General features: G+C 41.5%; 1 protein-coding gene across 10 annotated transcripts in view; it reads left to right on the forward strand.

The window, feature by feature from the left end:
- CPLANE1 (ciliogenesis and planar polarity effector complex subunit 1) overlaps positions 1-26,889 on the forward strand; it is a 57,264-nt gene extending 30,375 nt beyond the window's left edge. For 3 of the 10 annotated variants that reach the window (XM_035100551.2, XM_035100550.2, XM_035100555.2), the window contains 29 exons: positions 731-882; positions 998-1,155; positions 3,881-3,960; positions 4,537-4,619; positions 5,463-5,543; positions 6,513-6,693; positions 7,490-7,780; positions 8,388-9,143; positions 9,744-9,913; positions 10,821-10,935; positions 11,456-11,536; positions 12,790-12,841; positions 13,372-13,470; positions 14,700-14,798; positions 15,697-15,801; positions 17,585-17,703; positions 17,844-18,045; positions 18,248-18,489; positions 18,605-18,686; positions 19,276-19,434; positions 20,332-20,365; positions 20,636-20,767; positions 21,250-21,415; positions 22,260-22,321; positions 23,039-23,203; positions 23,820-23,917; positions 24,062-24,184; positions 25,202-25,344; positions 26,094-26,808. In XM_035100551.2, coding sequence (XP_034956442.2) covers positions 731-882; positions 998-1,155; positions 3,881-3,960; positions 4,537-4,619; positions 5,463-5,543; positions 6,513-6,693; positions 7,490-7,780; positions 8,388-9,143; positions 9,744-9,913; positions 10,821-10,935; positions 11,456-11,536; positions 12,790-12,841; positions 13,372-13,470; positions 14,700-14,798; positions 15,697-15,801; positions 17,585-17,703; positions 17,844-18,045; positions 18,248-18,489; positions 18,605-18,686; positions 19,276-19,434; positions 20,332-20,365; positions 20,636-20,767; positions 21,250-21,415; positions 22,260-22,321; positions 23,039-23,203; positions 23,820-23,917; positions 24,062-24,184; positions 25,202-25,344; positions 26,094-26,234 — 4,371 coding nt within the window. In that variant the 3' untranslated portion in view covers positions 26,235-26,808. Of the gene's footprint in view, positions 1-730; positions 883-997; positions 1,156-3,880; positions 3,961-4,536; positions 4,620-5,462; positions 5,544-6,512; positions 6,694-7,489; positions 7,781-8,387; positions 9,144-9,743; positions 9,914-10,820; positions 10,936-11,455; positions 11,537-12,789; positions 12,842-13,371; positions 13,471-14,699; positions 14,799-15,696; positions 15,802-17,584; positions 17,704-17,843; positions 18,046-18,247; positions 18,490-18,604; positions 18,687-19,275; positions 19,435-20,331; positions 20,366-20,635; positions 20,768-21,249; positions 21,416-22,259; positions 22,322-23,038; positions 23,204-23,819; positions 23,918-24,061; positions 24,185-25,201; positions 25,345-26,093 lie in introns of all 10 variants that reach the window. The other 7 variants (XM_035100558.2, XM_060280319.1, XM_035100552.2 and 4 more) reach the window with 7 other exon arrangements.
- The last annotated feature ends 399 nt before the right edge of the window (positions 26,890-27,288 follow it).

Here is a 27,288-nt window from a genome sequence, read left to right on the forward strand (position 1 = left end):
TACTTCCTTTGTTGTTGATTGCTTAACATGCTTTTATGCTGGCTGAGTGTTTAGAATGTGAAGTAACTGCCTATAGTGCCGTTGCTAGGAAATCACAGACATTCCATAAACATACAAGTTCTTTCTGTGATGCACTTTGACTGCCTTGAAGACCTGAGAGAAATACTAGGGCTATGGTATTTATGTAATTAAAGTTTTGACATGTTATATTTCTAATTATCTAAATACAGTACTATATGAACAATTTGGCCATTGGACTCATTGCTTTCCATTTAATTTGAGAAGTTTAATAATAACTAGAGCAAAGCTGTGTATAAAGAACAAGTTTGATAATTTTCTTTATTAACTTGCAGAATATATTATTTAAGATACAGTTAATTGAAGTACGTACTTGAGAAAAATCTGTCAAGCATAACATGCTCGCAGGAACAAAATTGATATGGGAGGGACATAAACTTCAAACTTCTATCTAGATCTAGTAGCATATAGCAAGTTGCACTCCACTGTTAATGCCACAGTGGGGAATCTCTATCAGAAGTCCACATCCAGTTCAGTGGATCCAAATTGGTTGCATGCTCACCATTCTCCTTAGGCAGGCAGATCTTCCTTGCTAGATAAAGGCATTAATATATATAGAGAGATTGTGGGGCATTGTTGGTGATGAAACATTATTGCTAGACATGTATTAACATAGAAATTATATGTGTGTTCTGTTTTGTTTTGTGTTTAGAAACGACACAAACAGTATGCAAGTACTTCAGCTATTATAGCCAAACTAGAGAAAGACATCAGTGTGGATACAGGCTATTCTCCATCAGTTGGGACTCCATTTGGTATCCAAGATGGACATGCCTTGGGCGAACATTTTGAAAGTCTTCCAGGGTAATAATTGTTCGGTTTCATGTAAGAGCTTAGAATGTCAGGAGCTGGAGCATGATGCTAAGAAAGGCTTACAGTCTGAAGTCTTCAGTTCTTACAATCTTTTCCCCATGTATAGGACCTTACATGAAAAGCAGTCTGAGAAGAAAGAAATTAATTTCAAAGATAATCCTATGACACATGGTGTGGAGATTGAAGGAAGAAATCTTGTCAAACTTCTGACAGAAGAAATAGGGGGATACATATCAAATGAAGATGCGACATCTGAAAATGAAGGTTAGTTAAATTTAAGTTAATTAAAATAATTCTTTTTTTTAATGTGGGTGGCACTGTGGTCTAAACCACTGAGTCTTATTGGGCTTGCCGATCGGAAGGTCGGCGGTTCGAATCCCCGCGACGGGTTAGCTCCCGTTGCTCTGTCCCAGCTCCTGCCAACCTAGCAGTTGGAAAGCACGTCCAAGGGGAAGTAGATAAATAGGTACCGCTCCAGCAGGAAGGTAAACGGCGTTTCCGTGCATTGCTCTGGTTTCGCCAGAAATGGCTTAGTCATGCTGGCCACATGACCCGGAAAAACTGCGAAGAAACAGCTCCCTCGGCCAGTAAAGCAAGATGAACACCGCAACCCCAGTCTCGTTTGCGACAGGACTTAACTGTCAGGGGTCATTTACCTTATAATTCTACAGATATCCGCATACATGATATTAATCTGCTATTTTACACAAATTTTAATACAATACCTTCCTATAACAAAGACCTATATATCTGCTATAATAATAATAATAATAATAATAATAATAATAATAATAATTTTTAATTTGTACCCCTCCCATCTGGTACTAGTACAACTGCTAGAATAATACAAAAGCCTGCTGTTTCTCCATAATTCATACTCTAATATTCAGCCTCTAGCTATGCTTTTTATCTATAGTTAAAGCCTAAGCCAGTTGCTTACAAATAGTGGCTCTCACAGCACTTTCAGATGGTCCCTGCAACCATTATGAAAATATAAAACATGGCTGAGAGCAATTGGAGGCCCATATTGTTCATATGTCAGTTAAAAGGAAGTGGAATGAAGGAAAATAAAGGGCAGAGGAAGTCCTTGACAATTTCTAGTAAATGGTAGGGGGGATTTAGTGTCATTTTCAGAACTATGTGCCCCTGCTCCCACTGTATCACTGTAAAGTATTTACTGGTAGGTTTGAGGGGGAGGCTTGGGAGAGCTAGAAGGAAAATAGGAAGTGTTCTTTATTCCTTCCCCACTCCTGAAATACCCTGTCCCACAAGCAGCCAGAACAGTACTACCAGGTTCCTGCTCCAGGCCATGAAACATGAGCGTTCTTAGGATATTTTGTAGCAGGTCCCACGGGCCTTGGAATATACAGTGGTACCTTGGTTTACGAACACCTCGGGTTATGAACTTTCGGTTTACGAACAATCGAAACCCGGAAGTAAGTAACGCGAGGTTTCTGAGGCCTATGGAGGCCTCCACGGAACTGGGACGCAGCCACGGAGGCGCTCCGATGCCTTCATGGAGGCAAACTGTGCGGAAAGGAGCCTTTCCCCGACGCAAGTGCCCTGCGCTGCGGCCGCGTCTCATTCAAGGAGGCTGAGAAAAGCGCAGGAAACCCGGGAGGGGGGTCCCCTTCGGAAGCTCTTACCTCGCGCGTAGAAAACGGCTTGCAACAGCGGCTGCGGAGGAGGAGGCAGGCGGACGCCACCAAGCCGCTTCATGGTGGAGACCATGGTGGAGCCGCTTCATCCTGCAGCCCCTGCACAACACAGCCTCTCCCCTGCTTGGTGAGCGGGGAGAGGCTTGGTGAGTCATTTCACTGCACGGTGGCGCCCGCGGCTCTCCGTCCCTCTCCGAGGTGCCGGCCCGGGCGACCTTCCTCCTCCTCAGAGCAGCCGCCGCCACCACCAGGCGCCAGGACTGGCCGGGGTGGCTCGCGGTGCGTCTGGCTCTGATTGGAGCGGCGGCTGCTGCTGCTTCTCTCGACCTCGTGCCGACGTCTCTCTCCACCCCACAGGGGCGCAACGGTGAAGGCCCGGCCTCGCTTCTCTCGACCCCTCTGTGAGGCCGGGCCTTCGCCGGTGCGCTCCTGCCACGTCTCTCCACCTTCGCCGCTGCTCCAACCAGAGCCAGGCGCACCGCGAGCCACCCAGGCCAGTCCTGGCGCTTGATGGTGGTGGCGGCCACTCTGAGGAGGAGGAAGGTCGCCTGGCCGGCACTGTGGGGAGAGAGGGACGGAGAGCCGCGGGCGCCACCGTGCAGCGAAACGACTTGCCAAGCCTCTCGCCACTCACCAAGCAGGGGAGGGGCTGTGTCGTGCAGGGGCTGCAGCAGGGAGCTCCACCATGAAGCCGCTGTTGCTGCTGGGAGCCCTTTTCTATGCGCGAGGTAAGAGCTTCCGAAGGGAAACACACACACCCCAGGTTTCCCACGCTTTTCTCAGCCGCCTTGAATGAGACGTGGCCACAGCGCAGGGCACTTGCGTCGGGGAAAGGGTCCTTTCCCCGCAGTTTGCCTCCACGAAGGCATCGGAGCGCTTCCGTGGCTGTGTCCCGAGCCCAGCCCCAAAGTTAGGTAAGGAAAATAAACGTTACACAGTAATTTTTTTCATCTACAATACTGTCTTCATTATTTTATAGTACAGTACATTGATTATTGCCTTCACTTTATGTATCAATGGCCTTGGTAGACAGTAAAATTCATGTTAAATTGCTGCTTTAGGGGGTGTTTTTCATCGTCTGGAACGGATTAATCCACTTTCCATTACTTTCAATGGGAAAGTTCGCTTCGGTTTATGAACGCTTTGGTTTACGAACACATTTCCGGAACCAATTTTGTTCATAAACTGAGGTACCACTGTACACACTTTTAGGAGATAATCAGTTGATAATCTGCATGGAGCAGGGGTGTTTACAGTTGGGAAGGGATGGCAATAGACTGGATTGTCCCCATAGTAATTTAGTTTCTCTTTATGTGCCTTTTATTTTAAAGAGCATCATGAAGATCCGTTTGCAGTTTCAAAGAGTCCTACCATTTCTGTCAGCATTAAATCGGTACAACGAAAGAAAGAGGCAAGTTACCACAGCAATGAGTAAAATATCTTCACTTGAACGTGTACATATCTACATTCTCTCATGGTTGCCAGAGGTCTCTAAGCAGGTTGCATTGCATGCCCTAAAGCTTGCAAACAAAAAATACCTAATCGTCAAAGTATTTGCTCTTCTCTGTGTTTTGAGGCTCAGTCTGTTTCCTGTGTCAGCTCAGAGCACATCCTCCTTGGGATCTTCACTGAGTAACCTTACCTTCTGTTTTTTCCTCTCTCTCCTGAGTTTTACCTGGATACTTTCCATTTAACCATATAAAACAAAAAAGCTCATTTTTTTACCTCAGCAGCTCCTCCTTTTCCCACTCCACCCCCACCACCTTTTTCTGCTCCTTCTGGGTCTTGAACCAGGTCTTAAGAATTTCCCCACCACTAGGAGCAAAGAAAACCGAACACATTTCTAGTGCTGGGCACTCCTCAGCGGGAGCCGTAAGGACCCAACAGTCACCATTGGACTTTATAGATTTAAATAAGGTGTTTATGTGAGGTAATTGCATGCTAACATGCTCAAATGCACTTTAAAGCCTTTTTTTATTTATTACAGCAGCCGTCTGTATCAGATGTTGAATATCCACAAGAAGATCCACTGACGGAAACATTGGAGGAAAAATTTACCAAGCTGGATGAGTGAGAGAAATTATATCCTTAATTTAATATAAAATAAAATTTTGCTTTAACTATTTCTAGTTTAAGGGAAGTTTAGATACCTGACATTGAATTCATCATCAAAGAAAAGGATGTGTTACTTAAAAGTGCAGTTTAGCTTTATCAGACTACTGCAAATTTACATGAATCTAAACTTGATTTTTTGAAAAACAACAACGACCTAGCACAAAAATTATTGGAAGGGTGCTCAAAAGACAGCTTTTTGCTTTGGTATCTCGGCTATTGGTTACTTCCTTGTTTGCAAGGGCCCCAGTCCAAAAAAAATCCAGTTAATTGTGTACAAAGAACTGTGTATCTCGTGGAGATTCCCTTCCCTCCTCTACCCCTTCCTCTGATTTTATTAGAACTTTCAGTAATTCTGTTTCCTGGGACACCATATTGTGTCACTTTCCTTCAGATGTTGTGGTGAAAGTTGCAGTCCTTCTGTTTGTGTAAGGACTTCCACTTTGCCAACAGAACTTCCTCTCCCAGGGTCCCTCCCAAAATTGCCTTCAGAGCTTTGGCAATGAAGTGGGTGGCAATCTAGAAGAGAATTAGGGAGTGCACAGTTGCACTAGTCTGAACAGAACTACTTCATTTGAACCAACAAAGCAGGCCAGCTTTTATGAGCATATGGCATAATAGAGACATTCCACCCCCATTTCAATATGTGGAGCCAGCAAGCACCCTCTGAATTGGCCGATTGTGTTTTAAGTAGGATCAAAGGAACAAAGAAGTATAACTTCTCTTAAAATAATTGACATGTATTCAAATCAATATACCTTACGTGATGAAAAAATCCTGATGTATATTTTCTCTCTACAGTATTTACAGTACAAAATGCGAGACAACTCCCAATAACATTCCATGCTCATTTTGCCCTGAAATGAAGTCAGAAACTTCTAGGTAAAAGAAACCAAGAAGCTTTTTTTAAAATATTAGGCATAAGGTCATCTGTCACCTTATCTATAATAACACTTCTGGCCATTTGATGTGAAAAGTTGAAGTTATAATTAAAGATATGTTGGCTGCTTCATTAAGTTTTGCACCCTGTTGTCTGGTACTGCATACAGGTGGTGGCTGAGCAATTCAGTTTACTTTTGAGCCTGGATTCATAAGGGGTCAGCCAGATAACCTGCTTTTCAATGTCAGTGGCACTCAAGGCAGGGGATTGTGTCTACCAGGCCACACATTCTAAACAGGAACTATCTACTTGATTTTAGGTTGGTAGAGGTTTAAGGAACTGCTAGGTATTCTAGGAAGTACTACTAGTACTAAATTCCAAATTGAACTCCATTTCCTTGTGTCAATCATAGCTGCCAAGTTATCCCTTTTTTAAAGGGATTTTCCCTTATGCTGAATAGGCTTCCTCGCGAGAAAAGGGAAAACTTGGCAGCTATGGTGTCAATACTCATTTAACATCTCATGTCTTATCAGCATTAAGGATCAAGTATCTTAAGTACAGCCTACTTTTTCTGTCTTTTTCACAGTGGTTGATTAAAGTAGCAATTTTGTAGATAATATGCTTTAAAGAAAAAACTATTAGCCATTTTGAGCCTATAAAAGACAGCATGGTATGACATTGATTGTATATTTATAAGCACATTTCTAATTGTTAATGAGAAAAATCACTAAAATTAGACTAGTAGTACCTAGTCTACTGTGTTAAGTATACAAATGACAAGCTGTCAAACAAAACAAAACTCTTAGCCACATCTAGATATTCCTGTAAATGGCCAAAATTACTGGGTCCAGCAGTAGAAGGATTTGGGGGCAAACACTATATCAGATTAGGAGTATTTATGAGAAGTGATCAGAATCTAGGTATTTTACAAGTTAGTTTGTCTCAGGTATATTTCTCCTCTGCTTCTGCAGCATACAGCTTGCGGTCTCAGATGGACGGGCTTCTTTCACTGCAGTGTCAAGTGTTCTTCCAAGTAGTCCTCTTGTTCCAAAGAATGAAGAAGTTAACACTACTTTACCGACGGAACAACCACCAAACGTTTCAGATGCTGTTAGGCAAATGCTGCAAGATGAAATGTTTAAATTGGTTCAGGTAAAAAAAAACTCATTATAAAAACGTGCTACAGATCCTGCTAGAATTTTCTGGGAGACATGTCTGAAACACTTATAGGAGAATAAGTTCCTTGTTTGTTTATGTACAATTCACTAATTCATCATGCTGTTCCTCAAAGTGGGTTACATATGGTACTTGGGCAGCTTTTGGGGCAGACACAGATAGGGGTTGAAATACTCACCTCCCCACATATTTGTTTGTTTAATGCAGGGAGGGGGACTGTGGCTACTGTCCTTGCAATATTTGCCTGTGCTCTGCGCATTTGCATGAATCCTATGGGATCAGGGGTCTCTGTAGGCACTTTCAGCTGTATGCACATAGGAACTTCTTTCCAATGCTCTGCTGAATGTTAGGAGGTTGGGTTAGAGCTGGCGGCAGCCCACTTGGGAGTGGGTCGGATGGGTACACTCCACACTCTTAAGTACAGTCAAACCTTGGTTCTCGAACACCTCCATTTTAGAACATTTCGGCTCCCGAACACCAAAAGCCTGGAAGTACGGTAAATGCAAGACTGTACTGTTTCATTTATTCATATATTGGTGAAAATTCTGCATCTACAATAAAGTACTTACAATAATTGCACAAGACAAAACTGTGCTTGTAAAAATATGATATTCCTGAGCAGAATGCTTGGTATTATTCAGCTGGTATTATTTCACTAAAATATAGAAACTTTTGCATTCCTAGATAACTGCACTTTGATGAGTCAGTGCAATAGAATAAGAATATTATGAACTCGTGGTTTTTTCAATCATGATTTTGGTTTATGTTCTAGCTGCAGCAGATCAACTTTATGAGCCTCATGCAAGTAGTAGGATCATCATTTGCCAACTTGCCAAATATGTCACAGCAGATGCAGCAGTCACAGTCCTTTCAGTTGGGAAGAAACCAGGCTTCAAACACTGGTGGCACTGATGTTAATAGGGCTCCTCCAAAACTTGTAACACATGACTTGCCAGTAAAAGAAATGACAGCTCTAGAAAACAGTAGTGATGTCACTAAGAAAAACACCAATTCTCATGAGAAAAACAGCTTGCATTATCAAAGTCATAATGGAGATACTTCAGTAAGTAGAGAGTTGCACTTTTAAATGTAAAGTTATAATTCATTTAGGGCAGTGTTTCTCAACCTTTTTTGGGCCAAGGCACACTTGTTCCATAAAAAAATCACGAGGCACACCACCATTAAAAAAGTTAAAAAATTTAACTCTGTGCCGCCCTATATTGACTATATAATTATGACTGTAAGAAACACTTGCCAATTGCTGTGTTGGTTGCAATCTCCTGTAATAAGGCTTCACAAGCCGCTGATTTCTCTGCCAGCACAATCCTATGCTCAGCAAGTTTCAGGTTGAGCTCATCCCAGCCAGCTTCTTTAAATTTGTCTAAAACCACCCTCCCGTGGTGGTGGCTGTTGAGAGCTGCGCTCGCTCCGCGTCGTGACCCAGCCGGCTTCCTTTCCGGCGGGTTAGTCTTCTTTATTGGCGGCCGCCAGGCACGTGACAATGCAAATCGCCCTTCTCGTCGCCGCACATCACGGTACACCAGCCAGCGTCTCGCGGCACACTAGTGTGCCGCAGAACAGCGGTTGAGAAACGCTGGTTTAGGGTCTTCATCTATTACATTAAGCCAATGTCTGTTCACCTTGTGATAGTATATTTTTCTCTCATTTAGAATCCACTGCACATCAGTGATTCTTCAAGCTTACCAGAGGGCCAGACCATTGGAACAACCCAGATTCCACCATTTCAAAACTTGCTTCATCAGGTTCCAGCCAGACCATTACCTTTATTATCAGTTTCCCTAAATGCTGAGAAGATACCTAAGCTTATTCCAGTTTCAAAACCCTTAAATAATGCAAGTGGGCTTCCTTTGCTTAAACTTAAACCTGACTTTCAGTTCCAGCCACTCAATATCTGTCCAGTAAAAACCCCAAAAGTTTTCAATGGACCATTCCCAAAACAAAGAGAAGCCTGGGGTGTACCTCCTCCTCTGGTGAAGAATCCTCAAGGTGTACAGATGCCAGAGTACAAAGGAACAACAGAACACCTAAATTTGAACAACTATGATCACGAAGTTCTAATGCGCTCACAAGAGCAGACAGGTCGTTGGTCAGAAACTGTAAATAAGGGTCATTCCAACCATGTTAATTTGGATGAATATGAGAAAAAAGAAAATATGGCGCCTTCACAACACCTTCATGCACATCTAAAGGCAGAGAAGCCACTGGTTGACAATGGGATTCCCTTGCATAAAAGTTACCAAAATTTTGCACAGATTCCTTTGCTTTATCTGAAGCCGTACTCACAATACAAGCATCCATCTGCTATGCCGCCCACTAAACTTTCGGAAAAGAACTTTGATTCCATAGACTCCTTTTCGCAGACAGGAATGCCATTGCTTCACACTAATTTACCTCCACTCACCAAGGTAATTGATTCTATATAAGCATGCATAAAGATTTCTTTTGAAAGTTTTTCTGTTTCGGTCAGCCTGTCTAGACACATGATTTGGTTATATCCATTCTGAAAATTTGCTTCAGATGTTTTATATTTTTTGTTGTTTTTAGATGTTATGTTTTTATTTTCATTTGTATTTTTATTACTGAACTGTCTGCTGCTGGGCATCCTTTGGAGGATATCAACTTAAGAAATTACAAATATTTTAATTAAATAATTTAACCTTTCCTTTAAAATAGGGATGGGGAATTGGTGGCCCTCCAGATGTCACTGACTTTGACTCCCATTATCCTTGAGCAATGACCATGTTGGCTATGGCTGATGGGAGCTGGAATCCAGCAACACCTGGAGGGGCACAGAGTCTCCATCTCTGCTTTAAAAGATGTGCATAAGAATTAAGTAAGTCTTAATAAATATTACTCCTTCCTTTGATTGTTGTTTCCATTTACATTAGTGGAAGTCTTTCAGTATTATCAGAGTCTGAACTCTTCTGCTTTTCAAAGTCATCATCCAATTTGGGAAAAATACATTATTCACATAATCATCAAATTCTGCTTTCTTTCCTAAACAGTTTCAAACACCAAAACTCATCCCACTTCAAAATCTCATTGCATTTGAGCAAAGCCGCCAGGTTGTCCAAGTCCCCCACTTTGGGGTTAAAGACCATCCTGAAAAGATTCAGCTATTAAAAGCTAACTTTAAACCGCGTGAAGTGAGACAAGATATGAATAATAAAAAAAGGTAAGAACAAATAGTACTTGATCATACCAGTCTATCTAAATGTGATCATATCAGTTTTGGTGAACTTAACGTAAGAAAAAGGCAGTAACTATGGGCTGATAATAAATTACAAAACAAATATAATAACTAGTTGTACTGGTTCAGAAACAGTGGTTTCTTCTGCCAAATCAGAGGCAAGATAGCAAACTGACTCTAGTCTGGATTAGGATCCACAGAAACTTCATAAATTCTGGTTTGCTGTCCCTTGTTCCTTTTAGCCCACCAAGCTAAGCATCAGTCCTGTTTCTCTGTTGTTATTTTACATGTTTTGTTTTAAAGAAGGAGGCTTTAGCCTCACAAGTTCCCTGCTTCTTTTAAGAAGTGTGGGAGTTGTCTCTGATCCCTAACGAGTCTGGAGAGGAACTACTCACAGTAATTCTATCAAATATTGAAACCTCCATAGGCACAATTCACCGTGCGAAATACCACAGGGAGAGGCAGGCAGGGTCTTATGGTCCAGTTTCATGGTCTACCAGCACGGGCACATGCCTTGGGCCCCCTCGCACCAGTCAGTTGGATTGGGGAAACCATCATTCAAAAATATCCCACAATGCCCTGGGACACTGCACTCTGCAACCCTATGGGAACCTCCTTTTGTATCTCTCCTGTATCTCTGTTGTACTATGGTATTAAGCGGTAAAAGTAAATAAAACAGCCACTTCCCAGCTGCCTGCTGCTGTTTTCAGATGAGTCTATTCTCAGGGAACACCTGGACATATAAAGAGGCTTACCAGGTGGTATTTGTATTTTCTACGAGTCCCTTAACACTAGTGCCATCCCTAGGTTGCTCAGTTGATGGACTTTGCTATTTGCCTAAATACAAAGAGAGAATTATCAGAATGTTGTTAAAATGCTAATGTAATAATAGGCAGAGGAGGCGTGTCAAGAAACAGATCAAAGAGAAGCAAGAAAGGAAGAAAGGAACTGTGACTTTTCAACAAGATGGCTCCACTGTTTCAAATGATATTGTAGAGCAAGCAAAGGTACAGTGATACAGCAATTCTGACTCGTAATTATCTTGTTGTTGTTTAGTCGTGTCCGACTCTTTGTGACCCCATGGACCAGAGCACGCCAGGCACTCCTGTCTTCCACTGCCTCCCGCAGTTTGGTCAGACTCATGTCCATAGCTTCGAGAACACTGTTCAGTTATCTTATTGACTGTATTATTTGCTTTCACGAGCACTTCCAAGCTGTCGGTATTCAGCAAGAGGGATTCAAGCACATAGTGGGAGATTTAGATTTGCACAATTGAAGTGCTCTTTTGCCCTAGTGCAACAAAGCCACTATAAAAAGAAACAGACTTTTTGTGGTTAGGAAAGTAACGAGAAAATTCACTGAAAAGTGTGGGGTGAATGAATTACTAACTTGAAGACCCTGTGAGGAAATCAGATTCAAAGCTTATTGTAATATAACCTCCCTGCTAACAAATAAGTGCAAGTGCTCAGTAAATAGGTCTGCCTGAGCTACCACCCATGTGAACATGTCTGACTTTCTTTTCCTTAGGTTTCGTGTGACATTGTCCTGCCAATAACAGCTCTGGAGCAGAGGAAGGGAGAACAACAGATAGGTGCAGCCAGTGAAAAGGTTAACAACAACAACAACACAAAAAACTATACAGTTTAAGAGTATAGAGAGTCATAGTGAGAAAAGAGCAGCTAAAGGCTGGGCAGAAATGACACTGATGTAATAATAATAGGTCTGATCCTGGGTAGGACAGAAAAAGAACCAGGGGTAGTGCCACCAGAGCAAAGAAATACATAATAATATAATTATTATTTATACCCCGCCCATCTGGCTGGCTTTCCCCAGCCTCTTGGGTGGCTCCCAACAGAATATTAAAAACACGATAAAACATCAAACATTAAAAACTTCCCTAAGCAGGGCTGCCTTCAGATGTCTTCTAAAAGTCAGGTAGTTGTTTATTTCCTTGACATCTGATGGGAGGGCGTTCCACATGGCGGGTGCCACTACTGAGAAAGCCCTCTGCCTGGTTCCCTGTAACCTTACTTCTCACAGGGAGGGAACTGCCAGAAGGCCCTCGGAGCTGGACCTCAGTGTCGGGGCTGGATGATGGGGGTGGAGGTGCTCCTTCAGGTATACTGGGCCGAGGCTGTTTCGGGCTTTAAAGGTCAGCACCAACACTTTGAATTGTGCTCGGAAACATACTGGGAGCCAATGTAGGTCTCTTAAGACCTGTGTTATGTGGTCTCGGCAGCCACTCCCAGTCACCAGTCCAGCTGCCGCATTCTGGATTAGCTGTAGTTTCTGGGTCACCTTCAAAGGTAGCCCCACATGTTCCTGCCTATTCTGAGTAGGAGGCAAAGCCAAACTTGGATGTTGACCTGTTAAAGTTAACTCTAGAGAAAGAAAAAGGCAAGGCATATAGACAAAACAGCTCAGCCAACACAACAGCTCAGCTGGGAAACCTGGCCAGATGGGCAGGGTATAAATAATAAAATTATTATTATACTCAGAACAATTATAAGACTTATTCTATGAAGTAAACAATGTTAACATACATAATTTTTCAATTGTGTATCTAGTAGATCTTCTAGACAGGATGGACTAATCAGAACAAAACCTATTTAATTTCCCTCCCTCAAATGCTTCCTAGGTATATTTTAAAACGATGATGGGAATCACAGAAGCAAATCGAATTTTAAATAATATTTTGTAAGAAAGTTATAGAAAACCACATATGATCTCTTAATCGAAAGGAGTTGCACACTTATCTGTTTCTTACTCAAACATACTGTATTAAAATAATATTAGTATCTTGAAATATGTTAGCAGCAGTTGAACCTATATTAATTTAATCATATTTATTCTTCTTTCAGAATAATCAAACAGAATTCAGCTATGACCTCAATGATGGTGGCTCCTTACTGAGTGAGTATTTCAACAGTTATGACCTGTCCATTCTATTGAAATATGGGGTTGTATCCTACTTAGAGTAGATCCATTGAAATGAATGAATTTAGTCATACCCGTTAATTTCTATTGGTCTGCTCTGAATAGGAGTAAGGTGGAACACAACCCGTGGTATTCATCTTGAACGACAGTGATATTTAGCATGATCTAGTAGATACAAAGAACTTTGGAATGAATTGTCAGCCATAACTTTACATGCATTCACTGCTTTTGTGGATTAATTTTGAAATAAATCACTATTTCCTGGCATCAGTTTCCTATCTGTAGAATTGTGATTATATGTATAATGGATATAAGAGCAGGATTCACCTAACACACCTACATGTGCAAAAATGTTTCTCTAATCCTCTTTATTGAATATGAATTATGTTTTCTTAATTTTTAATTGTACAGCTAAGACAATGAAATTAGCAAAAAAAACCTATTGAAATAGTTTTCTTCCCCTACTAATTTTGATGTGGATAGTAATTATGTTTCCCCCCTCTTAGACCCAGAGGCAGTTATTTCTTCAGCAGGACTACATTACTTAGCTTCTGTAAGAAAAAGAATTGCAGATCTTCAAGATGCCTCTACAAATACAGATCCTGGTAAAATAACCTGCAGGAAATTGTTATGTTGTTGCTTTTTTAGCATTTGCAGCTAAATTGGTTTCCTCTTAGTTAATTTATATTAAAACTAGCTGGCCCTGCCATGCATTGCTGTGGCTCAGTCTGTTAAATGGAGACTCAGAGTCCCCCTTCAGACTCCCCTGACCTTCAGAGTCCCCGTTTTATGTGTGTTCTGTTTACGCAGGTGCATCCCTGTGACTCCACCCTGTGCCGATCCGTGATGTATCCCGCCCCCACCCCTGGGTTTTCCCTGTGATTCCCCCCCACACCTGTCCTGTCCCATGACGTATCACGCCCCCTCTTCCCTCCACCCCCCGGGTCATCCCTGTGACTGGCCCCACCGTGTCCTGACCTATCCCGTCCCCTCCCCCCCAATCCCCACCCAGGCAAGTCAGTACCTGCATTCGACCTAGTCTGTAAAGGCTTCAACCTAGTATGTAAATGGGAGCCAAGGTGCTGTTGAGAGGCAATGTTTTATAGGTGCAGTACCAGTGTAGCTGCCACTAGAGGGCGGTGGTTTGCAACTTGGTTCTTTTCCCAGAATGCATTTTCGTCTGAGTGGTGTGTTTTGAAACACTGCGTTTTGGGGGTTTTACGTGGCGGAGGTGTGACATCTGTCTTTGAAAATGGTGTGGGCTTGCTCTCATATTCACATGCGGCACTGTGTCAAAATTTGAACAAAATCGGTCAAGCGGTTTTGGTGAAACATGGATACTAGCAGACATGGCCAGTTTACATTTTTAAATATCGTATATTCCGCCGAATAAGACAACCCCCGACTTTTCGAGTTAAAATATAGAGTTTGGGATATACTCGCCATATAAGAAATACGACCCGGCGTATAAGACGACCCCGACTTTTGAGAAGATTTTCCTGGGTTAAAAAGTAGTCTTATACGCAGGAATATACATATAGATATATAGATATATAGATATCTCCTAGCAGCACAATCCTATGCATATCTACTCAGAACTGAGTCACATTGAGTTCAGTGTGACTTCTGGGTGTGTTTAGGATTACAGCCTAAGAATTGTGTAAGAAATGGCAATCAATAATTTTTGCGATGTTAAGCATTGTGTATGGAATTTGTCCTCTTCAGACCAAGTCCTTCAATCCTTCCACTAGAAATAGCCCTCCTTCAATAAGTTAACAGAATGTTTTGCCCTTCTGTTGATTGATCGTGATTTTACTTTTTCTTGCCAATCAAGTTAATAAATCACATCAAGATGTACAAACTGTCTCAGATGAAATAGTTTCTGAACCTGATAAAAATCAACCAATCACCACTGCTTCTGCATCTATAACAGGTTTGCTTTGTTTCAGTCTGTTTGTATGAACTGTTTGTTTGTTTGTTTGTTTGTTTGTTAACTGTGTTCATTCTGGTTGGGTTCCACTTTTCCTGAAGTCTCCTGGGATCCCCTAAAAATTTGCTCTGGGTGTTAGAGAATAGTGTGGGAGGTGCTGCAGGGGACTAACCTTTTTTTGAAGATTGGCCACATTGAGTGTTTGCTGCCCCTCCAAGGACCATATGTCAGTGCATGCACAAATCTGTGGTGCCGTTGTTAGAAGGAGAGGAAACAGAAACTCAGGAATGCAAGACTAACCTGCTGGATCAGACCAGGGGCCCATCTAGTCCAGCATCCTGTTGTCACAGTAGTCGTTTCTTCCTGTTTTCTGAATCTCTGAAACATTCTAACAAGGGCACCACACCAGAGGGAGAAGGGCCCTTTGGGAAAATAAAATGTGGCGCTATAATGTCCCCTCCTTGCTTATGAGATCTGAGGATGGGGTTCAACCTATTCGGTGTAGTGTTTAACAGCACCACCTACTGGTGAAAAATAATTTTGAAAGGTTTCTCAGCATTGCTTTTTAATAAAATAATAAATGGAGGAACACCAGAGACTGCTTGGGAAGCCAAACATGCCCTACAGGCTAGCCAATGCTACTGTAGGGTGGAGGAAGAATTGGCGAATGAGTAGGCAGATCTGTTGAACTGACAGTCTGTAAAGGGACTCCTCTGGATCCAACCAGGTATCTTTAAATTTATCTTTAATTTCTTTTTATCTTAATCCTCAAGTAATTCACTTGCTCTCCTAAGGCCAAATTATTCAAAATATTCTTAGAAATCCCTGTATTTTAATAAAGAATAGAATGTGCTTTCCTGCTATTGATTCATCTTGACTTTTCTTTATTTTATCAATCAAGTTGTTAAACCTTGTGAGGATATGCGAACCATCTCAGAAGAAATCGTTTTTGAATCTGGTAAAAATCAACCAATCACTCCTGCTTCTGCATCTGCATCTATAGCAGGTGTGCCATCAGTCTGTCCATGTTGATTTTTTATATGTGCAGATTGTATCTTCTTTAGAAAAGAAACTTCATTTTACTGATTTAGAATCCATATATATCCATATATGACTATAGTATGAGACTGTCTCCCCCCCCCCAAGTTAATATGGACATAAAGTTCATGTTGATTTTTATTGGCAAAAAATGTTGATGAGCCATATTTTTCACTTACCGGTACGTACCCTCTTTTATTGTCATTTGTTTTTCAAAGATAGCTAAGAAGTTAATATTTAGTCTTTGCATTCTGTGAAGACCTTAGAAAAAAACATGAGCAAATTTTGTATTTGTATTTCATATGTTACTAGCTGGCCCTGCCACGCATTGCCGTGGCTAATCCCTGTGACTGCCACCACCCTGTGTTGATCCATGACGTATCCCACCCCCTCCTACCCCCACCCCGGGTTTTCCCTGTGATTCGCCCCAGCCTGTCCCATCCCATGATGTATCACACCCCCTCTTCCCCCCACCCCCGGGTCATCCCTGTGACTGGCCCCACCGTGTCCTGACATATCCCGTCCCCTCCTCCCCCAATCCCAACCCAGGCGAGTCAGTACATCCATTCAGCCTAGTCTGTAAAGGCTTCGGCCTAGTATGTAAACAGCTGAGGTGCTGTTGAAAGGGAAGGTTCTATAGGTGTAGTACCAGTGTAGCTGCCGCTAGAGGGCACTAGTTTGCAACCTGGTTCTTTTCCCAGCATGCACTTTTGGTTGAGTGGTGCGTTCTGGAACAGGGTTTTTGGGGGGTTTTACCTGGCGGAGGTGTGACATCTGTCTTTGAAAACTTTCTAAGATCCTTCGCATGGGACGTTGTGTCTGAATTTGGACGCAATTGGTCAAGCGGTTTCGGTGAAAAGTGGACACACACCCACATGCTCTTTTTACATTTATATGGTATATATATAGATGATTAAGAGCGAATGGACTCCCCATCACACATCATGTTGTTTTCTGCTGAGAACGTGCTTGTGGAGAAGAAGGGTTAACTTTCCGATTTAATTTTCTCTGTCTTTGAAAGCAGTCTTTTCTCCCTTTGAAAGCAGTTACAGTGGTATCTCAGTTTAAGAACTTAATCCGTTCCTGAAATCCGTTCTGAAATGCGCTTCCACTGTTTGGATTCTGTACTTAGACCGAGGTAAAGTTCGCAAATTGGGACACTACTTCCGGTTTTGCAGAGTTTGTAAACCGAATAGCTCGTAAACAGGGCTGTTCTTAAACCGAGGTACCATTGTATTTGCCTTGATAGGTAAAGGGTTAACCCACTCCCCTAGGGCTGCTGCTCCAAACAAAATCACAGGTCCTCTGTGGTTGCTTTTAACCAAAAAAAGGAAGAATTACCGAGCGATCCAATGATGCATTTGCTGCATCTAGTGCCCTTGAAAAACTAAAGTTTTTCTGATGGAAATGAGCACCATCAGTCAAGTAAACTCTGCCAGAATCCCTCTCTGGGGGAGATGCATGAGGCTTATTCCCACTTGTAGTACAGGGAAGGGGAACCTGTGGCTCTCCATGTGTTGTTGGACTCCAGCTTCCATCAGCCTGAGCCAGCATGCCCAGTGGCATGCGGAAGACAATATAGTAACTAACCCCCACTGCTGGGCACAGGAGGAAAATACCTTACTGTCATAGCATATTCAGGTTTTCAATGTTCTTATCAGTCCTATTGCTACTGTGTCCAAATATATTTTCCAGCATTCCTGGATATTTACTGCCCATGATGACTTGACCATTTCTTTTTCTTCACACAGAGCTTTTACCTGCAAGTGTTCCCCAGGCATTGCCACCAGATGTGTACTTGAACCTTACTTTCCCTGCTGAATCAGGAAATGTGTGTTTACAATCCTCATCTGATATTCCATCTGATTTGGTAAGTTATGAGAAATATGTGCTGATGGTGCAGCAGTACATATATACAACATGTGTGTTATATTCATGCATCCACTGAAGGGGGAGTAGTTCACTAATTTCATTTAATAATTTCATTTTTATCTTCTTGATGTGGTTTAGACTGGACGAAAGTTTATCAATGTGATTGATATAGAAGATGATGATGGTGATCTTCTGAAAAACTTGCCAGATATTTCTGAGTCTGTTCCAAAACACATTGCCACTCAGCCTGTGAAGTTTGAATTCCCAGCTTCTGCAAAATTGCATCACATGGCAGCATCTGTTACCAATACAATTCCACCCGAAGAATTTGAGACAGAAGGTGAACAATTTTCATTTTATTTCAAAATATTCACTTTTAAAACTGGTTCCTTTTTGATATTGTTAATTGAACAATTCCTCTGAGAATGTGCACCCCTTCATAACACATTTTAAGTTCTTCCTGCAAAGCTGTAGCATTCATTGTTGTATATTGTTTCGAGCAGTTAATGGAAAAGCATTTTCCCCACTTTTTTGATTCAAAGGAGATCTTCAACCTGAATCACCACAAGCGCCACCCAAGCCAATAGAGACAGAGATTCCTGGTGATCGTCTAACATTGAACCTCCTGAACGAGGATTTCAGCACTGCTTCCTCCACAGGACCATTAGCCAAAAAAATGAGCAGACAGCACATTTCTGCCAAGCTACAGGAAATGGATAGGCAGCTACTGGCCCTAGAGAACGTGGCAGAAAGAATAGAAAAAGAATTTAGCAGTACTAAACTGGTAGGTTTATGCCTTATATACTTCCTTCTGCTCAAAACTTTTTTGTGCCTGTGTTAAAGATTGGAGAGATATTTATGTTTAAAGTGTGGCTTTGTTATCTCTCTCCATTTTTTAGGTTGTGGACACTGTAGAAGATGTAGGTACAGGAGAGGATGACATCTCATTCTTTGCCCCAAGTGTTAAAGTTTCCAAAGAAGGTGGGTCTTGTTGATTTTGCTGGCTGATCTATGGAAAGTTGAGTGGAAGGGATGTGGGCTTGGGGTGAGAATGGTAGGAGTTTGTGAGGATGAGATGGATGGAGAGAGGTTTTGCTGGATAAAATATTTTGAAATGAATAAAACAGTGTAGGGAGCATTGGGAAAGGGTAAAATAATACAAATGTATTAAATGTATTTTGCAAAATACAAATGTATTTTGCAAAAATAAAGAAGTGTCTTATGATACCTTCAAGACCTTGGTTCATTTCATGCATCTGAATGAGACTGCCGCCAACAAAAGCTTATGCCCATAATGAACTTGGTAGTTGGATAATACCCTAAGTCACACAGAGCAGACCTATGTAAATTTAATAGACTTAAGTCCATTGAGTTCAATGGGTAAGCTCTGAGCATGATTAACACTGGATTTTTATTTTTTAAAAGTCTTATAAGTGTCACAAGACCCTTTCCTGGTTTTGCTACAAGAGATTCACACAGCTGCTCCTCTGAACATATTGTAAAAATGTGTTTTATTGCTTCTCAAATCAATGTGCATCATTTGGTTTCAATTATCCTTTTGTTGAAACAGAGCATTATCCAACCTGTGTGATTGTGGAGAATTATACAGAGGAGGAAAGGAGTTTAGGAACGGAATCATTTCAAACTAACTACATTGCTTTGCAAACGCCCTCTGCTTCTCCTTCAGCATCAGCTTCTAATCTTCCCAGAATCAAAAAGTCATCTTCTGGTACCATTCCCTACTTGTTGATTATTCTATAATCATGCTGCTTATTCTTTTTAGTTAGCATTATTTGTATAGTAGCCACATTTCATCATGATATGTGGAATAGTTCTGCTTCCATAACATTTATGACTTTGCCATTTCATTCAGACATATTTGAGGAAAGTGTCACGGACCTGTGCAAGATGATAGATAAAAGCTGAGCCTGGTTGGGAAATTATTCTTTCCTATGTTGTTACCTCTGTTCTGCATTCTGCTTCCTCTGATCTTTGCATATTAAAGGGCAGAATATGATACTTACTCCTCCATAATCCCCCATATGAGGTGCCCAGTCTTCATTACAGTGTTCCTTACACAGTCTTTGTTCCTACACAAAGACTTGGCACGAGAGTGTTGCATGAAAAAGAGATTTTTAATGGCATTGTACCACAGATGGATGGTTGAGTCCTGGTGAAACATGATTGGAGGGTCACAAAAGTCTGTAGGATTGCTCTGTTCATCATCAAATGACAGGCGTTTGAAATGACAGGCTTTTTAATTATGTGGGCTGCCAAAAAATAGTGGCAGTGCTTAAATGGTTTATTTTAGAGTAGTGTCCTCTAAGTAACAGTCCCTTTTTAGTGATATTTATGCTATGGTTTTAACACTAAACTTGGTAGTTGTCCTGAATAATGTAAAGCTGTCTAATACAAAGGTGATGACTAATTAACAAATCCAAACGCTGCAACTCCCAAGATCCCTGACATTAGGTTGACAGGAATTAGCATCCAACAGCATTTACAGGGTCACACTTTTCCTGTTTCTGTCCTAATGTATTTGTACAGTGTCCCATGTTGGTTGTATCTTATGGAGCATTTCTTTTCTGCAATCTATGCTGTCAATAAATTCTGTTTCTTTTTGCAGATATTAATGTTAGATCAGAAGAACTGGATAAGAGGTATGTATGAGAAAATATTTCATTGAAATAGTTTTGTCTGGAGAACTGGAATTGGGGAAATAGCCTTTGGGAGGAAGGATTAAAAAACACCTGCCCACCCAAAGTCCTGATCCAGATTGAAAGTATCCACAGATGCCTTTTTGTTTGTTTAAGTAAAGGTATGAAATTGCAATTATACATTTAATGTATCATCAAATTTGACTCCCTGGTTTTTTCTAGAAGTGGTATGTTTTTCCTATTTGCAGTAATGTAATTGCTTTTTAAAAATAGTTTTTCAGAAGATCCTCTGCAGATCACTGGCTTGAGTGGTGTTTCTGACATCATTGCTGATCTTCTACTTGAGGGTGGTATTTCTGCTTCGGAGCTGGGTCTCACAGAAACACAAGCAAAAAAATTTTCCAGGTAATTGCTACATAACCTGTAACATTGTGGTAGAGTGGTTGGAAAATCAAGGTTCAAATCTCCACTCAGCCATAAAGTTCACTGGGTGAATTTGGACCTGTCATTATCTATCAATCTAACCTACCTTATAGGGTAGAACCATGTATGCCACCTTGAGCTTACTGGAAAGCAGGCAGTAAGTAAATTACAGCTGAACCTTTACTGAGATTTGTGATATACGTCTGTTATTAGTGTTACCTTGAGAGAGGTCCAAATCCAATTCTAGTTATGGACTAACCTTTGTTTTCTATGCACTTGATATTTTTTGGAAACTTTGTAGTGCTTTGAGATCAAAACAGACATATATAATATAATGTTATATTATATTTTATATAATGTTATATTATATATTGCTATGCTACTTTTACATGCTTTTAAATGTTATTTCATCTAATTATTTGAAGTATGTGTTAATTATGTCTGAGTTTTGTGCTGTATTCCAGCCTCTCCAGTGTAGCGAGTGGGCATTCACATAAAACAGAAAAAGAGAGAAAAGAGTTACACACTTGGATGAAAAGAAAGCGAAAGGAAAGGCTAGCTGAGTATCTGCAAACGGTGGCTGAACAAAGGGCAAAAGAACACAATCCATTTCATTTTAGAAGAGAAATGGTAAGACTAGTTACATTGTATTGTGATCATGTGGCTGAAATAATTCAATGTAGAAAAGCATTTTTAAAATGTGTTAAGACATCGTTCTCAAATATGAATGTCCTCATCAGCTTTCGCTGCAAATTCTACATTCTTCTGTACAATCTGTTACAGCTTTAAAATTAGCTGGATCCATTTGGTGCTGGTTCAGATACAGAAATGATCAAAGCTTATTTAGGTTGTGGGATAAAATATGAGAAGTTGATCACATAGCCTGATTCTTTAATCCAGGGGTGGCCTAACATACCAGTAGTGGGTGAGGCTAAAGCAAAAATGAGTACAGACACTCTTTTCTCTTTGTCCTTCACACATTCCATTCATTCATTTTCTGGTTGGAGTGAACAGTGCATTGAGTATAGGTTAGCTTCTCCTACAGCCCAAGAAAGACAGGGAACATGTAACCAAATTTGGGAGAGGGGGTTGTCTATGCAAGGCTTTAGACTAGATGACCACTGCAATTCTGTGATTCTGTAAGGGCAGCAGACACCACTCACTCCATCATGCAAAGATGCATTTACCAGACCTCTAACCCATTCAGTCACCCCCACCCCAGCAGTTGACTGAAAATTCTCATAGGTTGTGTCAGTTGAAAGTATAGTTGTGGACCATGTTTATTGGCTTGAAATGTTCAGAGGCAACCAGTTGAATAGTTTTTATTTGTCGAGTGGCCACACCTCACTTTTCCATTTGGGCACAGTTCCAAAATCCTAGCTCTGTAGCCAATTATGAAGATTGGAATGTGTAGCCAATTATGAAGATTGGAAAGAGAAGATAATTTTAGTAACTGTTTGCCTTTCTTATATAGCCACTTGGAATCACAACACAGAATATTAAATTACAGCAGAAAAAGAAATGTGAAAAAGATAAGTAAGTTATCGCTCAGTACCATTCCAGCCTTTCCATTAATTTTGTTCTGGTGTATGTGACTGCCAATCCCTTTACCCTGGGCAGGGGATGGAGTTTGGATCAGGCTGAGGTGTCTGTCAGCCTTGATGGCCGCTGTAGCTTCCCAGCAGCCACCAGCTGTCACTCTGTTGGCATGGAGCTCCCCTTCTGCCCACTCACTGTATGCGTCGATGGGCAGAAATGCCACTGGCTGCTGGATCCTAAGGTGGTCCTGTTGCTGTCACATGACAGCATTGGGCCCAACTGTGATGATACCCTGTCACCCTGTAAAGCCCTGTTGGTGAGGGGGTGGGAACTTAGGATTTCTCCATATAGACCTTTCAGATACCTGCCTGGAAATTAGATCAAATGAAGCAATTCTACATAAGGATAATTGTCTTAGACCTGGATATGAAATTCCAGCCCTGATGATTTGCTGAAAAATAGGCCTTGGGCAGAAAACGCTGACTCAAAAAAGGGGGAAAGATGATACATCTAAAAGTTGTATATTGGTGTCTGTCCTATTTCTCTGGGGAAGTTATACAGCAGGGTTGTACAACTTAAGGCCCATATATGAATTTTGATCCCTCTCTGCTTTCCCCTGAAGGTTAGACAGGGTTTGTTTTCTTTAAACTAGACGAAATGTCAGTAAAGAAACAAGACTTGTAATAATAGGCATCTTGTTGTTACTCCCTTCAGAGCCATGTTTTCTGAGCATCATAACATTAGAGTCTCTGAAGCTCTCACTCTGATGCATGAGCTGTTGTCCGACACTGTGCAACTTCCTTCAAGCGACTTTGAATCACTATCTAAAACAAGATCACCTCATGATTTCAAGAGAGCACATATTGCTTCTGCCGGAGGGTAAAGTATATAGGCTCCCCAATATCTTCAATTTCCCCAGAAGTAAAACCAATTGAGTGCAACAGACAAAAATATTCGCTGCTGCTTCCCCCACCATCTGAGTCAGGACTGCAGCATGGATGGCTAGATTTAAATGCACACACGCAAATATGCATGTTAATATAACATGTAGTTTGCTCTTCAGGCTATGGAGATTGTTGTGGATATCTGTGCTACTTCTAGTGCTAACAGCAAAAAGGGAACCTAATGTAGTGGTAGAGGATCTACTTTATATGTAAAGATCCCAGGTTCAATCCCTGTCATCTCAAGTTGAATTGGTAAGATGATGGAATCAGTTCTTTGTTGTAGATAATACTTGCATAGAAAGCCAAATAGTTTGATATAGTTTTCTCAGTAGTTGGGAATTTGCTTTATGCCAACTCCTCATTGCAAAAGTGAACCATCTGAACACTGCAGTGGCACATGGTTGTCATTACAGACACAATGGTATTGTAATGTTACATGATTAGCCCCAGCATGGACCCTGCTAATGTCATGAGAAGCAGTTTTATGCACTTTTTTATATTATTTCTGAAACCAGTATTGCTATGATAGAAATGTGGTATATCCCTTGTAGAAGTTGCAACGCTGCAAGGAGGAAGGCTGCTTCCAAAGTTAGTTTGAGTCAGACGAGATCCTTTTCCAGCCTGTCATGTGGCATAACTCCAAGAAAAGGTAAGAATGGAAATGAGATGGCCACAATGCCCAGATTGCACTGAACTTTTTTTGTGGGTTTTTTTTTGGGGGGGGGGGCTTATATAGTTGTACGTTCCATTTCCTGATCCATAAATTGGGTATTTTGTGCCTCTTCTGCTCAAGGCCGACTATGCCAAAGTCCTTACAGAAGAAAGAGACCAGAATCCCATCAAGGGGAGATGCGGTGGAAAAGCAGAAGGCACCCACAGCAGTGGTCAAGTCACAGGCTTGACTTCAGAAGCCAAGGTTTGTTTTGGACCAGTTCTTGCACTGTTCATTGGTGATCTCTACTTTCCTGCAGCGAACACTGAAACTTCTGGGAGGAAAGTTTTTCGTCTTCTCATAAGCTTAAAAAGTCCAAAATACATAGGTTAGGGGTTTAACTAAGAGCTGGATAATGAAAAGTCTTTACCAATCCTGTTTGCTGGAGTAGGGGACCTTTCCAGACCTTGATCTGGGCAGCTTCCCCAATACTTGGAAATGCAAGTGAGCTTGCCCAATAGTTAAAGGAGCTTTAAAAATGTTTGGTGTATTTGACTAGCTGTGTAAGTTGTAAATAGGGTCTTGAACTTGGTGTAACAATAAATAAATTCAAAAGCACTTTTTGTGCTTATGCAGAACCTTCTGAGCCTTTGAGGAAAATAATGATGTTTAAGATGAATACCATTTCAACATAACAAAGTAGCCAAATTTGTACTTGGTAATTACACCATTTAGTGGCATGTCCAGTGGGCATCACTGTCAAGACCAACATAATGGAGGAGGCTATGGGAGCTTTGTGCTGCAGTCCCTTGATTCTAGATTGAGGGCTTTTGACTTTGTTCAATACAGTAAAGTTTGCTGTGTTGAGAAGTTTATATTGCATCGCTTTGGAGCGCATCTTACTTCAAATAGTAAGCGGTTGAGGGGAAAGTTGTAATACTGCATGCACTGATTACAGGATCTTTATTCCTTCCATTTGTAACAGATTCATTTTCCTGCATCTCTCTTCTGTGAACTTGGAACTATAAGCAGAGAACAGTAGGCCCCAAAGTGTACCATGGCAGGGATGACTCTAAGACAGTTATAATTGATTGGGTAGAACAAGAGGGCTCAGTAGCCCATATTAGATATTCTAGGACAGGTGGAAACCGCTAGCAAATCTGACTTTGGGAGCGAGGGAGATAAAGGTTGCAGAATTTAGGTCCAGAACACTGATTAACAAGAGATAACTGAAGCAAAGAAATACTTGCAAATAAAGAATGTGCTCTCTCTCTCTTCAAGCTTCTGATGAGCAAAGAAAGTTGCAAGACACTGACACAACAACTCGCACAAATGTGGAGAGTGAAGACGACACCATGAGTGTTTGGAGCATTCCTGATGAGATCCAGCGGATACTGTATGGCGATTCCAATTCTCATTTCAAGGCAAGGGTGGAAACATAATTAGCCATTACTCATTCTGCATATTTGGGACAGTCACTTTATTTTAATCCTCTTTTCTATGCAAATGCACCCAAGAAGTAAACCAAAGAATCATTCATTGCCCCAGTGTGGTGTACAGGGGAGCTCAGAGCTGCAGGCTGATTATACATGAAGCGATTCTGGGGCAGGCACCAGCTGCTACTGTTTTGAGGATGAAATAATCAGAAGACACTGCCGGCTAAAAGTGCAGACCTGATAACTGGGGGAAGGTGCCAGCCCAAGCCAGTGGTGGTGGGGATCATGGCAGCATAGGACAAACACACCCTACTGTCCCTGCTGGGTTTCTGGGAGAGGGGGAAGAGATGCTGAAATAGAGTGAGCTCACAGAAACTCCAAATAAGGTCTTCTTTGCTGGCATTATGGACAGCAATGCTGGGCAGGCACGATAATTATTCTCCTGCTGTTAAAGCAGGACCTGGCTGCTGCTCCAAAGGAGTGGCTATCTTGAATGTTAGACCACCCTCTGAGAGGAAATATGGAATTTGGTAGACTATAAGTCAGAGCAAGGGAGGAGAGGGGGGAATGAGATCCTGGCAGTTGGTGGCCAAGCATGCCAAGTGCTTTTAGAGCATCAATCCTTGTAGGTGTAAGTATCTAGTTGGTGGAGAAAGCACTTTGGGGAGCTTAGTCTGGCTAGCTAAGCTCTATCTCACACACACTCCTGTCATTGATGACCTTTTATATCTCCACAGGAGTCTTTGCCTCTTGAAGATGCTTGCTCCATTGCCAGCCTTAATAACTTGGACAGTGTGTCTGAAAGTACTAGCAGCATCCTCAGCAAGCTTGACTGGAATGCAGTGGAGGCTATGGTAGCAAATGTGGAAGAAAAATAAAACCAGAATTTCTTGGATGCTCTGCCCTTTAAAAGGAAAGTAGGCCCAATATTATTTGGAAAAATATCTGATAGCTAACCACCATGGCATCATATTACGGCAAAATTCTAAGCAAGTAACATTTCTTTCCCAACCAATAAGCTAGCATATAAAAGCAAAATCACGGAATTATGCAGACCAGTACAATACCACATATACTTAGGCTTCTTGGAACATACTTGATGTTTGGTATATTGGGCAAAGAAAACAAGACTCATAGTTTCTGAAAGCAGTATTTAAATAGCATGATTTAAATAGCCACAGTTGCACAGTGATTAAAAAAGATAATTCATACCTAAGATTCTGACTCATGTTTTACAATTATTTAAGTAGTAGTTTGTAATAATGTAATTTTTTTTGGTGTTTTTGCAGAAGAAAGACGATTCTGGCAGGTCACTCACAGTCACAGCTTTATTGCATGTCCCCAAAGGCCATTACAATTGAATGACCCAACAAGGTTTTGTTGTTCAGTTGCTTTGAAGACTATGACTGATGCTGCCCACCTAGTCCATAGTCACCTATTTAGGCCTACTGTGACCATTTACAAAATACTAGTTCCTATAGTCCACTGTGCTGTGAATGCAAGGCACAACACCAATTGTACCTTACTCCATTAGAAGGGCAGATCGGCAAAAATTACATCCGAGACAGAAATTGGTAGAATGAGAAGTAAAATTTAGACTGCAATACTACACACACCAGGTGGCGCAGGTGGACCCAGGTGGCGCTGTGGTTAAACCACTGAGCCTAGGGCTTGCTGATCAGAAGGTCGGCGGTTCGAATCCCTGTGACGGGGTGAGCTCCCGTTGCTTGGTCCCAGCTCCTGCCAACCTAGCAGTTCGAAAGCACGTCAAAATGCAAGTAGATAAATAGGAACTGCTACAGCGGGAAGGTAAACGGTGTTTCCATGTGCTGCTCTGGTTTGCCAGAAGTGGCTTTGTCATGCTGGCCACATGACCTGGAAGCTATACGCCGGCTCCCTCGGCCAATAATGCGAGATGAGCGTGCAACCCCA

This window comes from Zootoca vivipara, chromosome 11 (genome assembly GCF_963506605.1).
Source record: "Zootoca vivipara chromosome 11, rZooViv1.1, whole genome shotgun sequence".
Taxonomy (NCBI): Eukaryota; Metazoa; Chordata; class Lepidosauria; order Squamata; family Lacertidae; genus Zootoca; species Zootoca vivipara.